The following is a 13,278-nucleotide window of genomic DNA, read 5'->3' as shown; positions in this document are numbered from 1 at the left end:
CTTGGGCTAAGATTCCAGAGTCGTTCAGAAGATGGTATGGAACGAACTCATTTTCTACTGTTAATATATATATACAAGAGTACCCAGCAGTGTATAGTCACGAATAATTTGAAGAGCTTTGAATTTCACAGTAGTGTCACCTGTTTTGAAAAATGCATATAAATATGGAAACTACAGTTTGATTCCTCTCCAAATTTAAATACAATGGATTTTCCAATAAAGGAAAAGGCATCAGCCACCGTAGGAAAGGACAGTCCTTTGTAATAACTGGATATCTACATTACAGCAATCAATTTTCACTACAATCCCCAATATCCGCCTATCTTCCTTGTTCTTTTCGATGAAGGTCTTTGCTCGGTGTGTAAGCTTAGTTAACTCTTCCATAATCCAAGTAGCTCACTTTTATGACTTATTCCCTTTGTACCGTTTTTTAGAACAAAAAAAGAATAACAATTTCTTTGAGTTTACCTTTTCTTGATATTCTTCAGGATAGTATTTACACTGATATTGGTTGATTACTTGCTTGTCTACCATGCCATTCTTGATGTATAATATCCGGTTTGCATAACACTCCAAATCCGGGTTATGAGTTACCATGATCATGGTAATTCCACTCTCAGGAGTTACAGGTTCAAAGCGAAACTTACGCGATTTAGGTCTAGGAGGATATTCATCACTTCGATTGTTGTCCGGCTATCTAGATCGCCTGTAGGTTCATCCAGCAGCAAAATCTCAGGCTTGTTCGCCAAAGCTCTGGCTATCGTGACTCGTTGCTGTTCTCCTCCACTCAGCTCGGACGGGAGATGATAAATCCGATCTTGCAACCCCACATCGACCAACAATTGCATAGCTCTTTCCTTCTGTTCCTGCGCAGATAAGTCTCCTGCAAGCTGCATAGGGAGAAGCACGTTTTCCAAAGATGTGAGTGTGGAGATCAGATTAAAGGTTTGGAACACGAATCCAATCTATAGAGTAGTGTATTCACTCCAGGAATACATGACGCAGCCGAATTTCGGCTAATTCCTTGTCTTTGGCTTTGTTTTCAACATGCTTTCCAAACAAGTAGAGCGCGCCGGAAGTGGGCTGGTCGATTGTACCAATGATGTTGAGGAAACTTGTTTTTCCACTGCCGCTAGGTCCTCGAATGATCACAAACTCGCCACGTTTCACAGGAAACGAATCAACACTGTTGTCAAGCGTGATATTGCGCAGGACGACCACTTCTCGACCATCTTGCAGTTTGTAAGACTTCCGAAGGTGACTTGTTACAACAATGTCATCTTCGTTGATTTCAGGAGGCACTTCTTGGGTTCCAGATTCAATGGATGGAATAGTCTCTCCCTCGGATTGCATTTGAAGTTATTATTTGGGCGAAGATAGAATGGGTGATTTTCAATAATTATTCTTCCATTCAGACTCACCAGTTTTGTTTAGTACACCATAATACTCTTTGATTCGTTACCAATTCCACAGATAAACTATTTTTCATGGAATGAGTAAACGCCAAAAGCTTCAACAAATCAGACTTGAATTGGAGCAAAGTTTATATGCAATTATTGATGAAACGTTTAGCAAACTACAAGGTGAGTTTGTGATTGTAAGCTTGGTCATCGATAGAATTATTTGAAAGTGATTCTGATGCAGACCAATCCGATGGATCTATAATCGATATCTCCAGTAGCAGTCAACAAACTAATGTATCACTATCGTCCCTCCTTTTTGTGCACTTCACAGTTAGATCGTCGGATTGTAACAATGGTACAAAGGATGAATCAGAATCAGATGTTTTCAACACTTCTTTGGTCAACCTCCCTTTTTCACAGCAACAAACGACTCTCTCTACAGAGGAAGAGCCTTCTATCAACCCCACAACCGCATCTTCTCAGAAAACGCCAGTCCAATCCCAAACTGATTCGAAATCGCTTGTCTCTCCTGTGTTGGCCAAGCGAAGGAATCAATCTGTAAAACGGGAGAGTAGCGAGCAGTCCAACAATCCCTCACCTATTCCTAGTAGTGAACAACCTTTTCTCTCGCCTGATTCTGCATTCCGAAGATCGTTACTGTGTGTTACACCCATCAAAGACAGGAAGGTGAAGTCTGCGAAAGCAACAAAGCAGCAAAGTGATACACCTCCCCATTTTTGGAGTTTAGATATGCCTCCAACTCCCTAACTATACTCTTTTCTTCTTTGTGATAATAAACAACTCATGTTTTAGCCCTTCTTTTATGGGAAGGACGTTTGCGCAATGTTACTTTCATTCCATTTAACTCAAAGGATATTCGGGTCTTTGATGGAGTCTCGAGGACTCGAATGGGGAGTGCATCTTCCTTTTTCTTCATTTCTTGCTCGTTTCGGAATTTCATAATCGAGTCTTCGCTGCTATCACTATCACATTCTTCTTGTTCTGCTTCATTCTTCTTCTTGACAGTTTCCTCCGTTTCTTTTATTTCATCTTGACTATCTTCAAGAAGGACATTCGAATTTTCCGAATCTTCCATCAACCCGAAACTTGAAGTGTTTTTTGCGTAACCAATTCACATTATTCATGTTCCTATCCTAAACCATTTCTTGATTCTATTAAGCCCCTGAAGAGATTCAGTTCATTTTCATTTTCATTTTCTGAAACTCCTGGGATCGATGGCGTATATTGATAGAACAGAAGAATTTAGATTAGCATCCAATGTTCATATGGGAAGTGCCGTTCAGCCAAGAGTCAATCTTCCTCCTCCGAACTTTTCCGTGTCTAATTTTTCGAAAGTCACTGCATCTCTGTCAAACCGTGTGAGTAAAACGACACTCAAGTTGCAAAGACTCACAGATCGTTCGTTTCCTAATTCTGTTGAATTTGTAGTTGTTAGAAAGAAAAGTTTGTTCGATGATAAATCCACAGAAATTAACCAGCTTACTGGCTCTATCAAGTCTGACATTACCAGTATTAACCTGGAACTGGAAGAATTGGAAGTACTTATTTATCTAGATATTTTCCATGTAGAAATTCGTGCAAATGCAAAAGTATTCCTCTTCACAGAGCCGAGAATACGATCAGGGAGTTGTGGAAGTGCTAAAAGAAGAGCTCATGGGAACGACGAAAGATTTCCGGAAAGTTCTGGAGGTTCGTCATGAGAATCTCCAAGAAACGGATAAACGACGCCAGCGCTTCGGTGGTTCAGCGCCCGATATGCTGGGCAAGCCCATCGTCTACAAGTCTCGCAATGTATGCCTCGCAGCCTGTTTATGAGCAGCAGACAACGCCCGTGGATCAAGGCGACGAGAAACAGCCGTTGCTTTCTTCAACGCCACAGGTAGGAGTGGGATGGGAAGCTAACAGGAAGAAGGAAACTCCCTCGTTCTCAATCCAAACGAGCGATGTGATCGCGAACGACTATCTACACGAGCGAGCACAGGCTGTTCAGGACATAGAGGCACATATGACGGAACTGGTAGGGGAGAGGAAGCGTCTGAACGGAAGGGGAACATTTTCGAGCGATTGTCGACGATGATTACGGAGCAGGGAGAGATGGTGGATCGTCTCGATGATAATCTGGACGCTGCCGAGGTGAATGTAAACATGGGATATCAGGAAATCGTGAAATATGGGCAGAGCGTGTAGGAGGCGGAAAAGGATTGGACTGATGCGCAGGTTCAGCAATCGCAGTCTTATCATGAAGCTCTTTGCTGTTTTAATCTTCTTCATTATTTTCTTCCTTCTATTCTTAGCTTGGATTGTTTGTTTTCACACATCGGAGAAACGTGGAATTTTTGGGTTGTGAGTCATTCACCCCTATGCTCTCATTTTCCAGACTTGCTGCTAAACGAATCTCGACCCGCATTTCCTCAAGATCCTATGGCAAAATCCGTGAACTGACTGCAACAGTTCCTAACAAGATGCCTAAGGTTTGCAGTTCTGAAGAAGTGGTGGAGTCTATCAAGAGTGGAGATCACGTAATCCGTTAAATTTGAGTGTGAGGATAGGTGTGGGTTCATATTGGTCCCTGTTCGCCTCTTGGTTTGTTAAATTCTGTTTGTAAGGTAAGGGGGATTCTTTCTGGAGTGAAATTGACAGACGGCGGCTGCTCGCAATCTTAAGAATGTGGAGATGACCCATATGCTGACCTTAGGAGAAGCTCCGTACACCAATCCGGGTATTTCTAATTTCCTTTTATGAGCGTATAGAGTTTGACGGTATTTTCAACACTCGCAACCTGTTTGTGGGTGGAAACACGCGAAAGGCCGTCAACCGCGGTCAGAACGACTACGTTCCTATCTTCTTCGGAGAAGTCCCCGAGTTCCTCCGCAGCGGACGCTATCATCTCAATGTGTGTCTTCTTCAGCTGTCCCCTCCCGGTACCCCAGCCATTCAATGCCAATGTAGACGAGCACGGTTTCTGCACGCTGGGAGCGAGCATCGACTGCACGCGCGCGGCGGCGGAGTGCGCGGACGTGGTGGTGGCGGAAATCAACTCGCAGATGCCTCGCTGCTATGGCGACAGCCTGATCCACATGAGCCACTTAGACAAGGTGGTGTACGTGGACCGTCCGATCCCGAAATACGTGCTTCCGGGTGGAAACGGCGCGGTGTGCTGATGGGTAGAGCAGGACGAAGTGCAGATGCGGATCGGCAAACTGATCGCTGACAACTTGGTGGAGGACGGATCGACGCTGCAGGCGGGCATCGGCGTGATCCCCGACTCGGTGATGGCGAATCTGAAGGGACACAAAGGGCTGGGCGTGCACAGCGAGATGTTCTCGGACGGAATGATCGACCTCATCCAGTCCGGCGCGATCACCAACGAGTTCGTAGGCCGATCGGGCGAAGGGTGAAGCGCAGAAGCCGCTGGATCGCGGATGCTCGACGACGTGCTTCGTGATGGGCACGGAGAAGACGTACAAGTTCGTGCACAACAACCCGTCGATTCAGATCCGCGACGTGGGATTCACGAACGATCCCTTCGTGATCGCGCAGATGCCCAAGATGGTGGCGATCAACTCGGCGATCGAGATCGATCTGACCGGACAGATCGTGAGCGATTCGATCGGCCCGCGGATCTTCTCGGGCTTCGGCGGACAGGTCGATTTCATTTATGGAGCGTCGAGATCGAAGGGCGGAAAGCCGATCATCGCGATGCCGTCGACGACGAAGAAGGGAGAGAGCAAGATCGTGGGCTTCTTGAAGCAGGGAGCCGGTGTGGTCACAACGCGAGCGCATGTGCGGTTTGTGGTCACGGAGTACGGAATTGCGGACTTGTACGGAAAGTCGCTCAGAGAGAGAGCGAGAGCGCTGATCGATATTGCGCATCCCAAGCACAGAGAGAGTTTGGAGAAGACCGCGCGGGAGCAGCTCGGACTTCGGTTGTAATGCGGATGGCTTGTTGTTTGGGTTGTTTGTTTGAAAGACAGAGAAAGGAATTCGGAAGGTTGCTCTGAGAGAGGTAGAATACCAATGCTGCGTATCATTGCATAGATACTAAGGTGGAATATTACGGCTCAACCCTTCTGTCAATGACTGCATCTCATTAACTTTCAATTTCCGAGTCACCGCGGTTCTGCTCCCAATCTGTCGAAGGAAGGCAGTTGCCCCCAGTTATGCAAATAATAGTTATTTTTGTCATGAATACATCGTTCTGTACCAGATACCCTGAAATCTACAACTTTGTTAACAGTATCCCCAAGCCTGACTGCAAGTTCCTCTATGGTACTGCTGGTTTCCGTATGAATTACGAATTGCTGCCCTCCGTGTTCATCCGTGTTGGAATTATTGGTACGTTGCGCAGCAAGTACTTGAAAAAGGTGTGTGTTAGAGTAGCTTGTTATTCTAGGCCATTGGACTGATGGTAACGGCTTCTCACAACCCGGAAGCGGATAACGGTATTAAAATCGTGGATCCTGATGGAGGTATGATGTCTATGGATTGGGAGAAGGTTTGCTGTGTCTTTTCGCTTCTCTTTAGTTCGCCACGGATCTAACGAATGCTGGTACCGACGCTGCGTTTGAGCTGCTCGATGCCTTTATTGCGGAGAAGCAGATCGATCTGGACAGTCCTGCTATCGTGATCTGCGGTCGTGATACGCGTAAGAGCGGAGAGTATCTGTTGGACTTGGCGATCAAGTCCGCCGAGATTATGTGTGCGAACATTGTGAATCTGAACGAGGTGACGACTCCTATTCTGCACCACGTGGTTCGCCAATTCAACGACAAGAAGAGCGAATACAAGGACATCGAGGGCTATTACCGCATGTTGGGCACGGCCTTCGCGGAAACGATCCGCGGCTTCGAGGCCATCGCGCTGACTCGCGATGAGCTCTACGTGGACTGCGCCAACGGCGCGGGTCAGCTGGTGGTGGACCGTCTGCAGCAAGCAGTGAACGGCTACTTAAAGCTGGTGGGCTTCAACACGGCGCGCGAGAATCTGAATCACCTCGCCGGAGCCAACTATCTGTACACGCAGAAGGCCATTCCGTCCGGCTTCACCGCGGAAACGGCCGTGGGGAAGCGGTTCTGCTCGCTGGACGGCGATGCGGACCGTCTTCTGTATTGGCGCGTCAACCCGAGCGATCGGAGTCTGGAGATTATGGACGGCGATAAGGAGATGGCGCTGGCCGCGCTGTGGGTGCGGAAGCAGCTCGACGACCTCGCGTTGGAGGGCGTGTCGATGGGCGTCGTGAAGACTGCGTACGCGAACGGCGCGTCGAACGATTACATGCGCGAGCACGGAATCGAAGTGGTGCTGGCGAAGACGGGCGTGAAGCATCTGCACCCGCTGGCGGAGAAGTTCGACGTGGGCATGTACTTCGAGGCCAATGGCCACGGCACGGTGCTGTTTAAGCCGGCGTTCATTGCGAGACTGCGCGGATTGGACGAGGCGGAGCTGACGGTGAGAGAAAGGAGGGGAACTGACGCGTAGCAGAAGCAGAAGGACGCGCGGCACCGACTGATCTGGGCCTCGGTGCTGGTGAACCAGGCGGTCGGCGACGCGCTGAGCGACGCGCTGTTCCTGGAGGCGGTGATGATCACGATGGACATCTCGATGGAGCAGTTCAGCCAGCTGTACGTGAATCTGCCTTTGTAGGAGACGAGGAATATATTTTGACGGTAGCACGAACCAGGTGTTGAAGGTGGAGGACCGCACGGTGATTAAGTGCAATGAGGACGAGACCCGATGTGTGGAGCCCGTGGAGATTCAGCCTGCGATTGACAAGATCGTGGAAACGATTCCGAAGGGAAGAAGCTTTGTGCGCCCTTCTGGAACGGAGAATGTGGTGCGTGTGTATGCAGAGGCCGAGACGATGGAGCAGGTCGAAAAGCTGTCTCTTGAGGTGAAGCGGATTGTGTACGACTATGCCAAGGGAGTTGGTGAGAGACCGTAAGAAGAAGTTTTCTGGTTAATAATGGTTGTTTGTTTGTTTGTTTGTTTGTTGTATTGAAGAGGTCTTTTTGCTGTGTGGATAGGAGGAGATGTACTGTACAGACGGCAGAATGGGTGGATGTCTAGTTCAATTCAATTCGATTCTGTGAAAATCACTCAAAATGAACAGTATCGCATTACAAATAGTTCTAGCAGCTTGTATAAACTAGATTCTACAATAGTTGCATATTACTTCTGGAATCTGTGTGATTTGGATGTGCAATAAACAACCAAGAAGGAGGGAAAACTGGTGCGCCAATCAAACTTTCCCTCCTTGTTTCACAACAATGAGAGAGTGTCAAGAATGAATCGCGCGCAGAAACTATCGCTAAACGATATCCTTAATTTTGAGGTCCACGGAAAAGGGATTCCGTACTCGCAACAAAGGTAGGAGAATTGATGCTGGTTCACTGTAGGGATTCTGTACGTGATCTGATCATTTACATATCGTAGAATTCATCTACTGCAACGATTCCCCAGTATTGCAGCTATGAGCTCTTTTCCTGCAGCCAACCAACACAAGAAGAAACTGTATCGGCCTACCACAGAGGTATGGATTTGCTATGGTTTTGAAATAGCGGGTTCAAATCCCCTCGAAGTACAAGCTGTGTTGAAGATGCTCGGCAGTACCCTCATTTGAATTTTGGATAGTTTCTAGAGGTCTACGAGATAGTGAAGCAATCCGAGGAGTCAAAGCAAGCACATTCGGAAGACACCCTCCAATCCCTCAAAGCACTTCAGTCACAGCTTCAATCCATGACGGAATCCTTCACACTAGGGATCGAATCCCTCTCTACACAAAGTATCCTCACAAGCCTTTTCCTGAATTGCAGTTCAAACCCTTCAAAAAGAAACAAAAAACGTATTGTCGATTGTTCGCAGAGATGAAACCAACCAGAAGAAGCTTCCCTCGTCTATGCGACGCGTGGTGCGAGAAGAGAACGAGAAATTGGAAGAGCGGATAATCGATGCCATCAATTCGATCGAACTCAAGAAGGAAAATGATGTACCTTGCTTGCCTTCGCTTTCGACGGTTCCGCACATGCAGAGGAGAAAGCGAAGCAGAGCCACTGGTTTGGAGAGCGGAACGGAGAAGATCGCACACATGGATAAACCTGGTTTGGAATTGTTTCAAAATGTTGTTCGAGAACAAAAGGATAAGGCCGATTTGTTCGTAATAGACGATTTCTTTTGGACTGTTTGTTGCGAAGAGAGATGGAGGGAAAACCAGCTACAGGCAAAATGGAGTTTATTGACAGCACAGAGGATAGGGAATTGATCCAGACGTTTTTTGATGCCACTCCTGAAGATGTTCTGAAGCTGATCGAGCAAACTGTGCTGTCGTTGTTAAAGCAGATTTCACAGCAAGAAGAGCCGTCCCTGTCCGTGGTAGCTCGATCGAACAAGAACGCAGTGTTTTGCAAACGTGAGCAACAGTTGAGACTGCGTCTGGGAACAGTGAAAAGACGCTTATCGGATGGCAAGCGATTTCAAGGATTAGTGAAAATTCTGCAAATATGCTATGCATTGGGGAGAGAGAAAAAGACGGTCAACCAAAGAGAACTTTATTACATGAATACAGATGTCTCGATTCCGTGTTTATCTCATTCTGCAGATCTTTTCCGCACAGCGAGAGTGCGATGACTCGATTCAGGACTGCATCGCTCTGCTGCGCGTTCCTCGCGATGCTTTAGGGATCTCAGCCACTTCCAAAGGATATGTGACAGGAAGGTTGAAGCTAGGGTCGTCTTTGAAGAGTAGATTGTTTTACTATCCAAAAGAGGAAGGAGTGTGGTACGATATGACCATGGAGAAGCCGCACAGCATCACCTACGACATGATCAACTCCCTGGAAGTGAAATCAGACGCGCAGTTCATTCTAGTCGTAGAGAAGGTAGAGTTGAGGTCAATCGCACATCCATAGGACGGTATTTTCAAGCGATTATACGAAGATCGAGTATGTTTTATGCTTGTTTTTTTGTAACTTTTCTCACACGCAGTTCTTCGATATTCTTCCCTGTGTGATAATCACAGGCCGAGGCTTTCCAGACATTGCCACACGCGCGTTCACGCACTTCCTCGCTGTTTTCTTCTCTCGTTTGTTTGATATAGACACAACTCCAACTCCCAATCTTCGGAATCTGCGATTGGAATCCGTTCGGCGCTGCGTTACTGATGACTTACATTCTTGGATCATTGAATTCAGGATTGGAAGTAGACGAAAAAGCAACATTGAAGACTAGTCTTATCGTTACTGTGTGTCGATGCAATGGGTTGGATTGCATGCTGCAGACATCGAAAGCTTGCAGATCCCGGAAGTGTCAAAGCAGCCATTCAGCAAACTGGATGAAGCGAAGGTGAAAAGCTTGATAGAGTGAGCGAAAGGCAGGGGAGTGAGATTCAGACATCCGTTTGTGAAGGGGAATGAAGTGTTTCGATCGGAGCTGCGAGGGATGGAAGAGAAGCAAGTGAAAGTAGAGTTGGAAAGCGTGTATTGCCACGGGATCGAGTACTTCAGCAGTACCTATTTGAGAGACAAAATCGCAGAGTTGATTTGAGGAAGAGGTTGTGGAAGTTGGAATAAAAACAAGTCTTGAAGAAAAGGTGAAAGCAATGAGATTCTCATTCATTGATTCCACGCGTTGTTTGTTCAACAAACCATTTGCTATCCATCCGATTCACATCAAATCCCTTCCTTTCCTCCTTAATCCAGCAGTGCCTCGTCCAGATTCCCCACATCATACTTCTTTCCATTGTGCACCGAATCCGCCATCTCCCACACCTGCAAGATGTTATCGTCCGCCACCGACGCCAGCGCCCAGTCCCTCTACTCCTCACTCTCCTCCTTCTCTCCCACGTTCGGATTCCACGCCAAATCGTTCACCTTCGACGTGTGTCCTCCATGGATGAACAAGAGCTCCGCCGGTCCGTCCTCCGCCTCCTCCGCCGTCTGCTCCTCTCCGATCTTCTCTCATCGCCTCGCCCATCGCCTACCCGCTCCAGATCCCACACGATCACACGCCGATCCAGCCCCGCCGTCGCCAGCACGTTTCCTCGCATCGGCGACCACTCGCCTGCGAACACCGCTCCCGTATGTCCCTCCAGCACATGATACGGGAACCTCAAGTTCCGCTCATCCCACAGTTTCACCGACGTGTCCGAACTCGCTGTCACGAATAACCGCGGGAAATGCGGGTTAAACCGCACCACATTGCAATCCTTCGCATGGACCGGCGTTCTACCCATCAATCGGGGAAACCGTGGAAACAGGGAAGCGGGATCCGCTTGTCTCAGATCGTAGAAACCGAGAAACCCGTCGTCTCCGACCGCGGCGAGCACGTGACTCTGCACCGGATGCCAATTGACATCCTAGATCGCAGATTCCCGCGGAACTCACCTCGACGACGCAGGAGCGCGCGTAGGAGCGAAGCGGAGCGGTAGAACCGCGGATATCCCAGCAGCAAATCTTGCAGTCATCGGATCCACTGGCCAAATAGCCGTTTTGAAGGCGAGACCAGTCGAGACCGTAGCCTTCGGCCTCGTGGCCGGTGAGTTCGAGGGTTTTGTGGATGGATTCGGAGGGAGGAAGCGCGGGGAAGGTCTGGGTGTCGAAGATGTTGACGATGCCGGATGATGTTTTGGTGGCGACGATGGCTGGGTTCTGGGGCATAAAACGCATTCTAGATTGGAAAATAGGCGAAAAGGCACTTGTTCACATCACCATCATGATAGATGCGCTGTTCGATTTTTAATTTTCCAGAGATTCCGTCAGAAGGGAACTCTGCTCATTAGACACCGAACCAATCAGAACCAATCTCATCCCCTTCTTTGAGAGTAATATCGTTTTGCAGTTGAATAGAAACCTTCAAAATGGAGTTTGGAAAATTATCTGAAGTGTGGGTAGCGAGATACAGATGATGGAGAGAATACCCTTCATCTTTGAATCTAGAGATGACAAATTGAATTCAAAACATACTCTTCGCATTCCGGAAGCCATTCTACCGTGAGAGACGGCCATTCAAGTGAATGGATCATAACCAAATCATATCTATGCAACAATAGCGAGGAAACACACAGTACAATAAGTGAACATTGTTTTTCCAGATATTATACTCCTCGCGAATTTGCTGCTCTTCGTGTGCGTTCTCCATGCTAAACAAACACTCTCAACACTCTCAAGAGTCGAATAAAAAGGAACAAAAAAAGAGCAAGAAAATGAGTTGCAACAAACAAGTGAATTCGCTTGGCTAATTTCTGTAATGATAGAAGCAAAAGAGAGCGAATCTACGAGTCGATTCAATCAACACGACATCAATACTTTCTGAAGTAGTAACACACGCATTATTGAAAGAGTCAACGAATTTGACTTGCTCCACATTGGGTACGTCTACCTCCTCAGCAACAAGCAATGAAAGACTCACAATCGATTTCAACAGTTTTGTGAAATGAAAAGTTGTTCCATCCGTGGGAGATGAGTTGTTTCAGTTTGGGGAGATCTTAGCGAGAATCACACAAAAGAGAGAGCAAGTGTACTTCGAAAAACAACCTTCGTTTGGTTCGAGTGTTTTCGGTAAAAACTTAGGCTTCCCGAGCAGGTGGAGATCCCAAAATCAATGGAAAGCAGCGATGGGAGATCTGCGAGTCAAGGGGAGAAGAGGCGATCGTCTACTTTGAAATACAATTTGCGAGGCGAGACTAAAAGAACCATCTCCCAACGTGATCGATTGGAGAGAAGGAAGATCTAGTAGGTTCATCGCCGAGCGAATGAATGAGTACCTATCAATTCGAGAGTGTTACAAAAAAAGAAATTATTCGATTCATAATTGACACTGCCTATCGTTAAAGTTTGCAGACAGGGAGTATCTGTGTATCAGTGAAACGCCACACACGCACCATGCAAAATAAACTTCGAACAGCCAAGGAATGAATAGGCTCCAATCGTGAGTTCCTCGAGTTGAGGACATGAGGAGACTTCAAAAGAGCCATTCACGCATGGCACGGATTGCATGCTGTTCCATACACTTCGGCCTAGAAATGAATTGTTCCCGATGATGAGCGTTTTGAGGGAAGGCAGCGAAAAAAAACAATCGGTGACCATTTCGAAACTGTTGTCTCCAATCACGAGTTTCTCCAGATTGTTCATCAGTGTGAGGTGAAGTCTCTGCATTGCCTCGCAAACGCTGTCTTCGATCGTTAGTTCGTGTAGAGTGGAAGATAGTCCATCGACTGAAGCCGCTCTCTTTTCGATCTTCAGCGAGATGACGGGATGCATGTCATCGACCCACTCACCATTATAGACGACCGTAGAAAATCGGTCATGCAACGTTCCATAGCCAAATCGCTTTCCTTTATAGAACATGCCTTGATACTCCAATAATCCGTTATCCTGGAAATAGGTTGCTCCATAGCAGGAATACTGGCCATTGAATAAAAAGCCGCAAAACACACGAAGCCCCTCAGTGTTGTACAACTCTCCGAATCCAAAAGGTTGGCCATGTAGAAGGGATCCCTCCCAACGGGTTCCCCTATCATCTAAATCGAGGACTGCATAATCCAAATGCTCATAGGAGTACTCCAGCGGGATCTGTTCTCCTAGGCGGAAATTGTGCACGCCCACAATCGAACAGGAATCTAGATTCACAATGTACGCAACCCCATCCACGAGTCCCTGCATTAATTGAAACTGAGCCACAATCTGCGGATTTTCGGATAGTATGCATGTGCACTCGTAGCGTCCCTCTTTGATTATGAATGTTATATGGACAAAATCTTTCCGAATCAACATGTCGACATACTCGTTATTTTGATCCGCCTGCATCACAAACAGTACTGTTAATTAGACAGAAAATTGAAGAGAGTAGGCTTCGCTGATAAA

At 47.2% G+C, this 13,278-nt stretch overlaps 7 protein-coding genes; 4 read left to right on the top strand and 3 right to left on the bottom strand.

Annotated features, from left to right (window-relative positions):
• Window positions 1-402: 402 nt before the first annotated feature.
• Window positions 403-1,353, bottom strand: GSBLH_T00003438001 (uncharacterized protein; the record flags this gene model as incomplete). Its single annotated transcript, XM_013042192.1, has 3 exons — window positions 403-615; window positions 648-965; window positions 997-1,353. The coding sequence occupies 3 exons, from the start codon at window positions 1,351-1,353 to the stop codon at window positions 403-405; spliced, it is 888 nt and encodes a 295-aa protein (XP_012897646.1).
• A 1,285-nt stretch (window positions 1,354-2,638) lies between these two features.
• Window positions 2,639-3,502, top strand: GSBLH_T00003437001 (uncharacterized protein; the record flags this gene model as incomplete). XM_013042191.1 has 3 exons in its annotated part: window positions 2,639-2,822; window positions 2,853-2,962; window positions 2,994-3,502. The coding sequence occupies 3 exons, from the start codon at window positions 2,639-2,641 to the stop codon at window positions 3,237-3,239; spliced, it is 540 nt and encodes a 179-aa protein (XP_012897645.1). The 3' UTR covers window positions 3,240-3,502.
• Window positions 3,503-3,971: 469 nt separating this feature from the next.
• Window positions 3,972-5,357, top strand: GSBLH_T00003436001 (Acetate:succinate CoA Transferase (ASCT); the record flags this gene model as incomplete). XM_013042190.1 has 6 exons in its annotated part: window positions 3,972-4,030; window positions 4,065-4,143; window positions 4,175-4,345; window positions 4,374-4,562; window positions 4,593-4,798; window positions 4,830-5,357. The coding sequence occupies exons 2-6, from the start codon at window positions 4,098-4,100 to the stop codon at window positions 5,355-5,357; spliced, it is 1,140 nt and encodes a 379-aa protein (XP_012897644.1). The 5' UTR covers window positions 3,972-4,030; window positions 4,065-4,097.
• Window positions 5,358-5,608: 251 nt separating this feature from the next.
• GSBLH_T00003435001 (uncharacterized protein) lies at window positions 5,609-7,391 on the top strand (the record flags this gene model as incomplete). XM_013042189.1 has 5 exons in its annotated part: window positions 5,609-5,788; window positions 5,818-5,919; window positions 5,949-6,872; window positions 6,903-7,063; window positions 7,095-7,391. The coding sequence occupies 5 exons, from the start codon at window positions 5,609-5,611 to the stop codon at window positions 7,363-7,365; spliced, it is 1,638 nt and encodes a 545-aa protein (XP_012897643.1). The 3' UTR covers window positions 7,366-7,391.
• A 1,594-nt stretch (window positions 7,392-8,985) lies between these two features.
• Window positions 8,986-9,753, top strand: GSBLH_T00006652001 (uncharacterized protein; the record flags this gene model as incomplete). Its single annotated transcript, XM_013042188.1, has 5 exons — window positions 8,986-9,134; window positions 9,165-9,297; window positions 9,328-9,360; window positions 9,404-9,617; window positions 9,647-9,753. The coding sequence occupies 5 exons, from the start codon at window positions 8,986-8,988 to the stop codon at window positions 9,751-9,753; spliced, it is 636 nt and encodes a 211-aa protein (XP_012897642.1).
• Window positions 9,754-10,107: 354 nt separating this feature from the next.
• Window positions 10,108-11,438, bottom strand: GSBLH_T00003434001 (uncharacterized protein; the record flags this gene model as incomplete). Its single annotated transcript, XM_013042187.1, has 8 exons — window positions 10,108-10,230; window positions 10,261-10,371; window positions 10,398-10,641; window positions 10,672-10,772; window positions 10,801-11,083; window positions 11,112-11,187; window positions 11,215-11,348; window positions 11,380-11,438. 8 exons carry the CDS (start codon window positions 11,436-11,438, stop codon window positions 10,108-10,110), a joined length of 1,131 nt encoding a protein of 376 aa, XP_012897641.1.
• An 835-nt stretch (window positions 11,439-12,273) lies between these two features.
• Window positions 12,274-13,221, bottom strand: GSBLH_T00006651001 (uncharacterized protein; the record flags this gene model as incomplete). The annotated part of the gene is made up of 1 exon (XM_013042186.1): window positions 12,274-13,221. The coding sequence occupies one exon, from the start codon at window positions 13,219-13,221 to the stop codon at window positions 12,274-12,276; it is 948 nt and encodes a 315-aa protein (XP_012897640.1).
• Window positions 13,222-13,278: the final 57 nt, after the last annotated feature.

Source organism: Blastocystis hominis (assembly GCF_000151665.1).
Source record: "Blastocystis hominis, Singapore isolate B (sub-type 7) whole genome shotgun sequence assembly, scaffold_3".
Taxonomy (NCBI): domain Eukaryota; class Bigyra; order Opalinata; family Blastocystidae; genus Blastocystis; species Blastocystis hominis.
The sequence above is the reverse complement of the archived record's forward strand: the minus strand, read 5'-3'. Positions and strand labels throughout refer to the sequence as shown.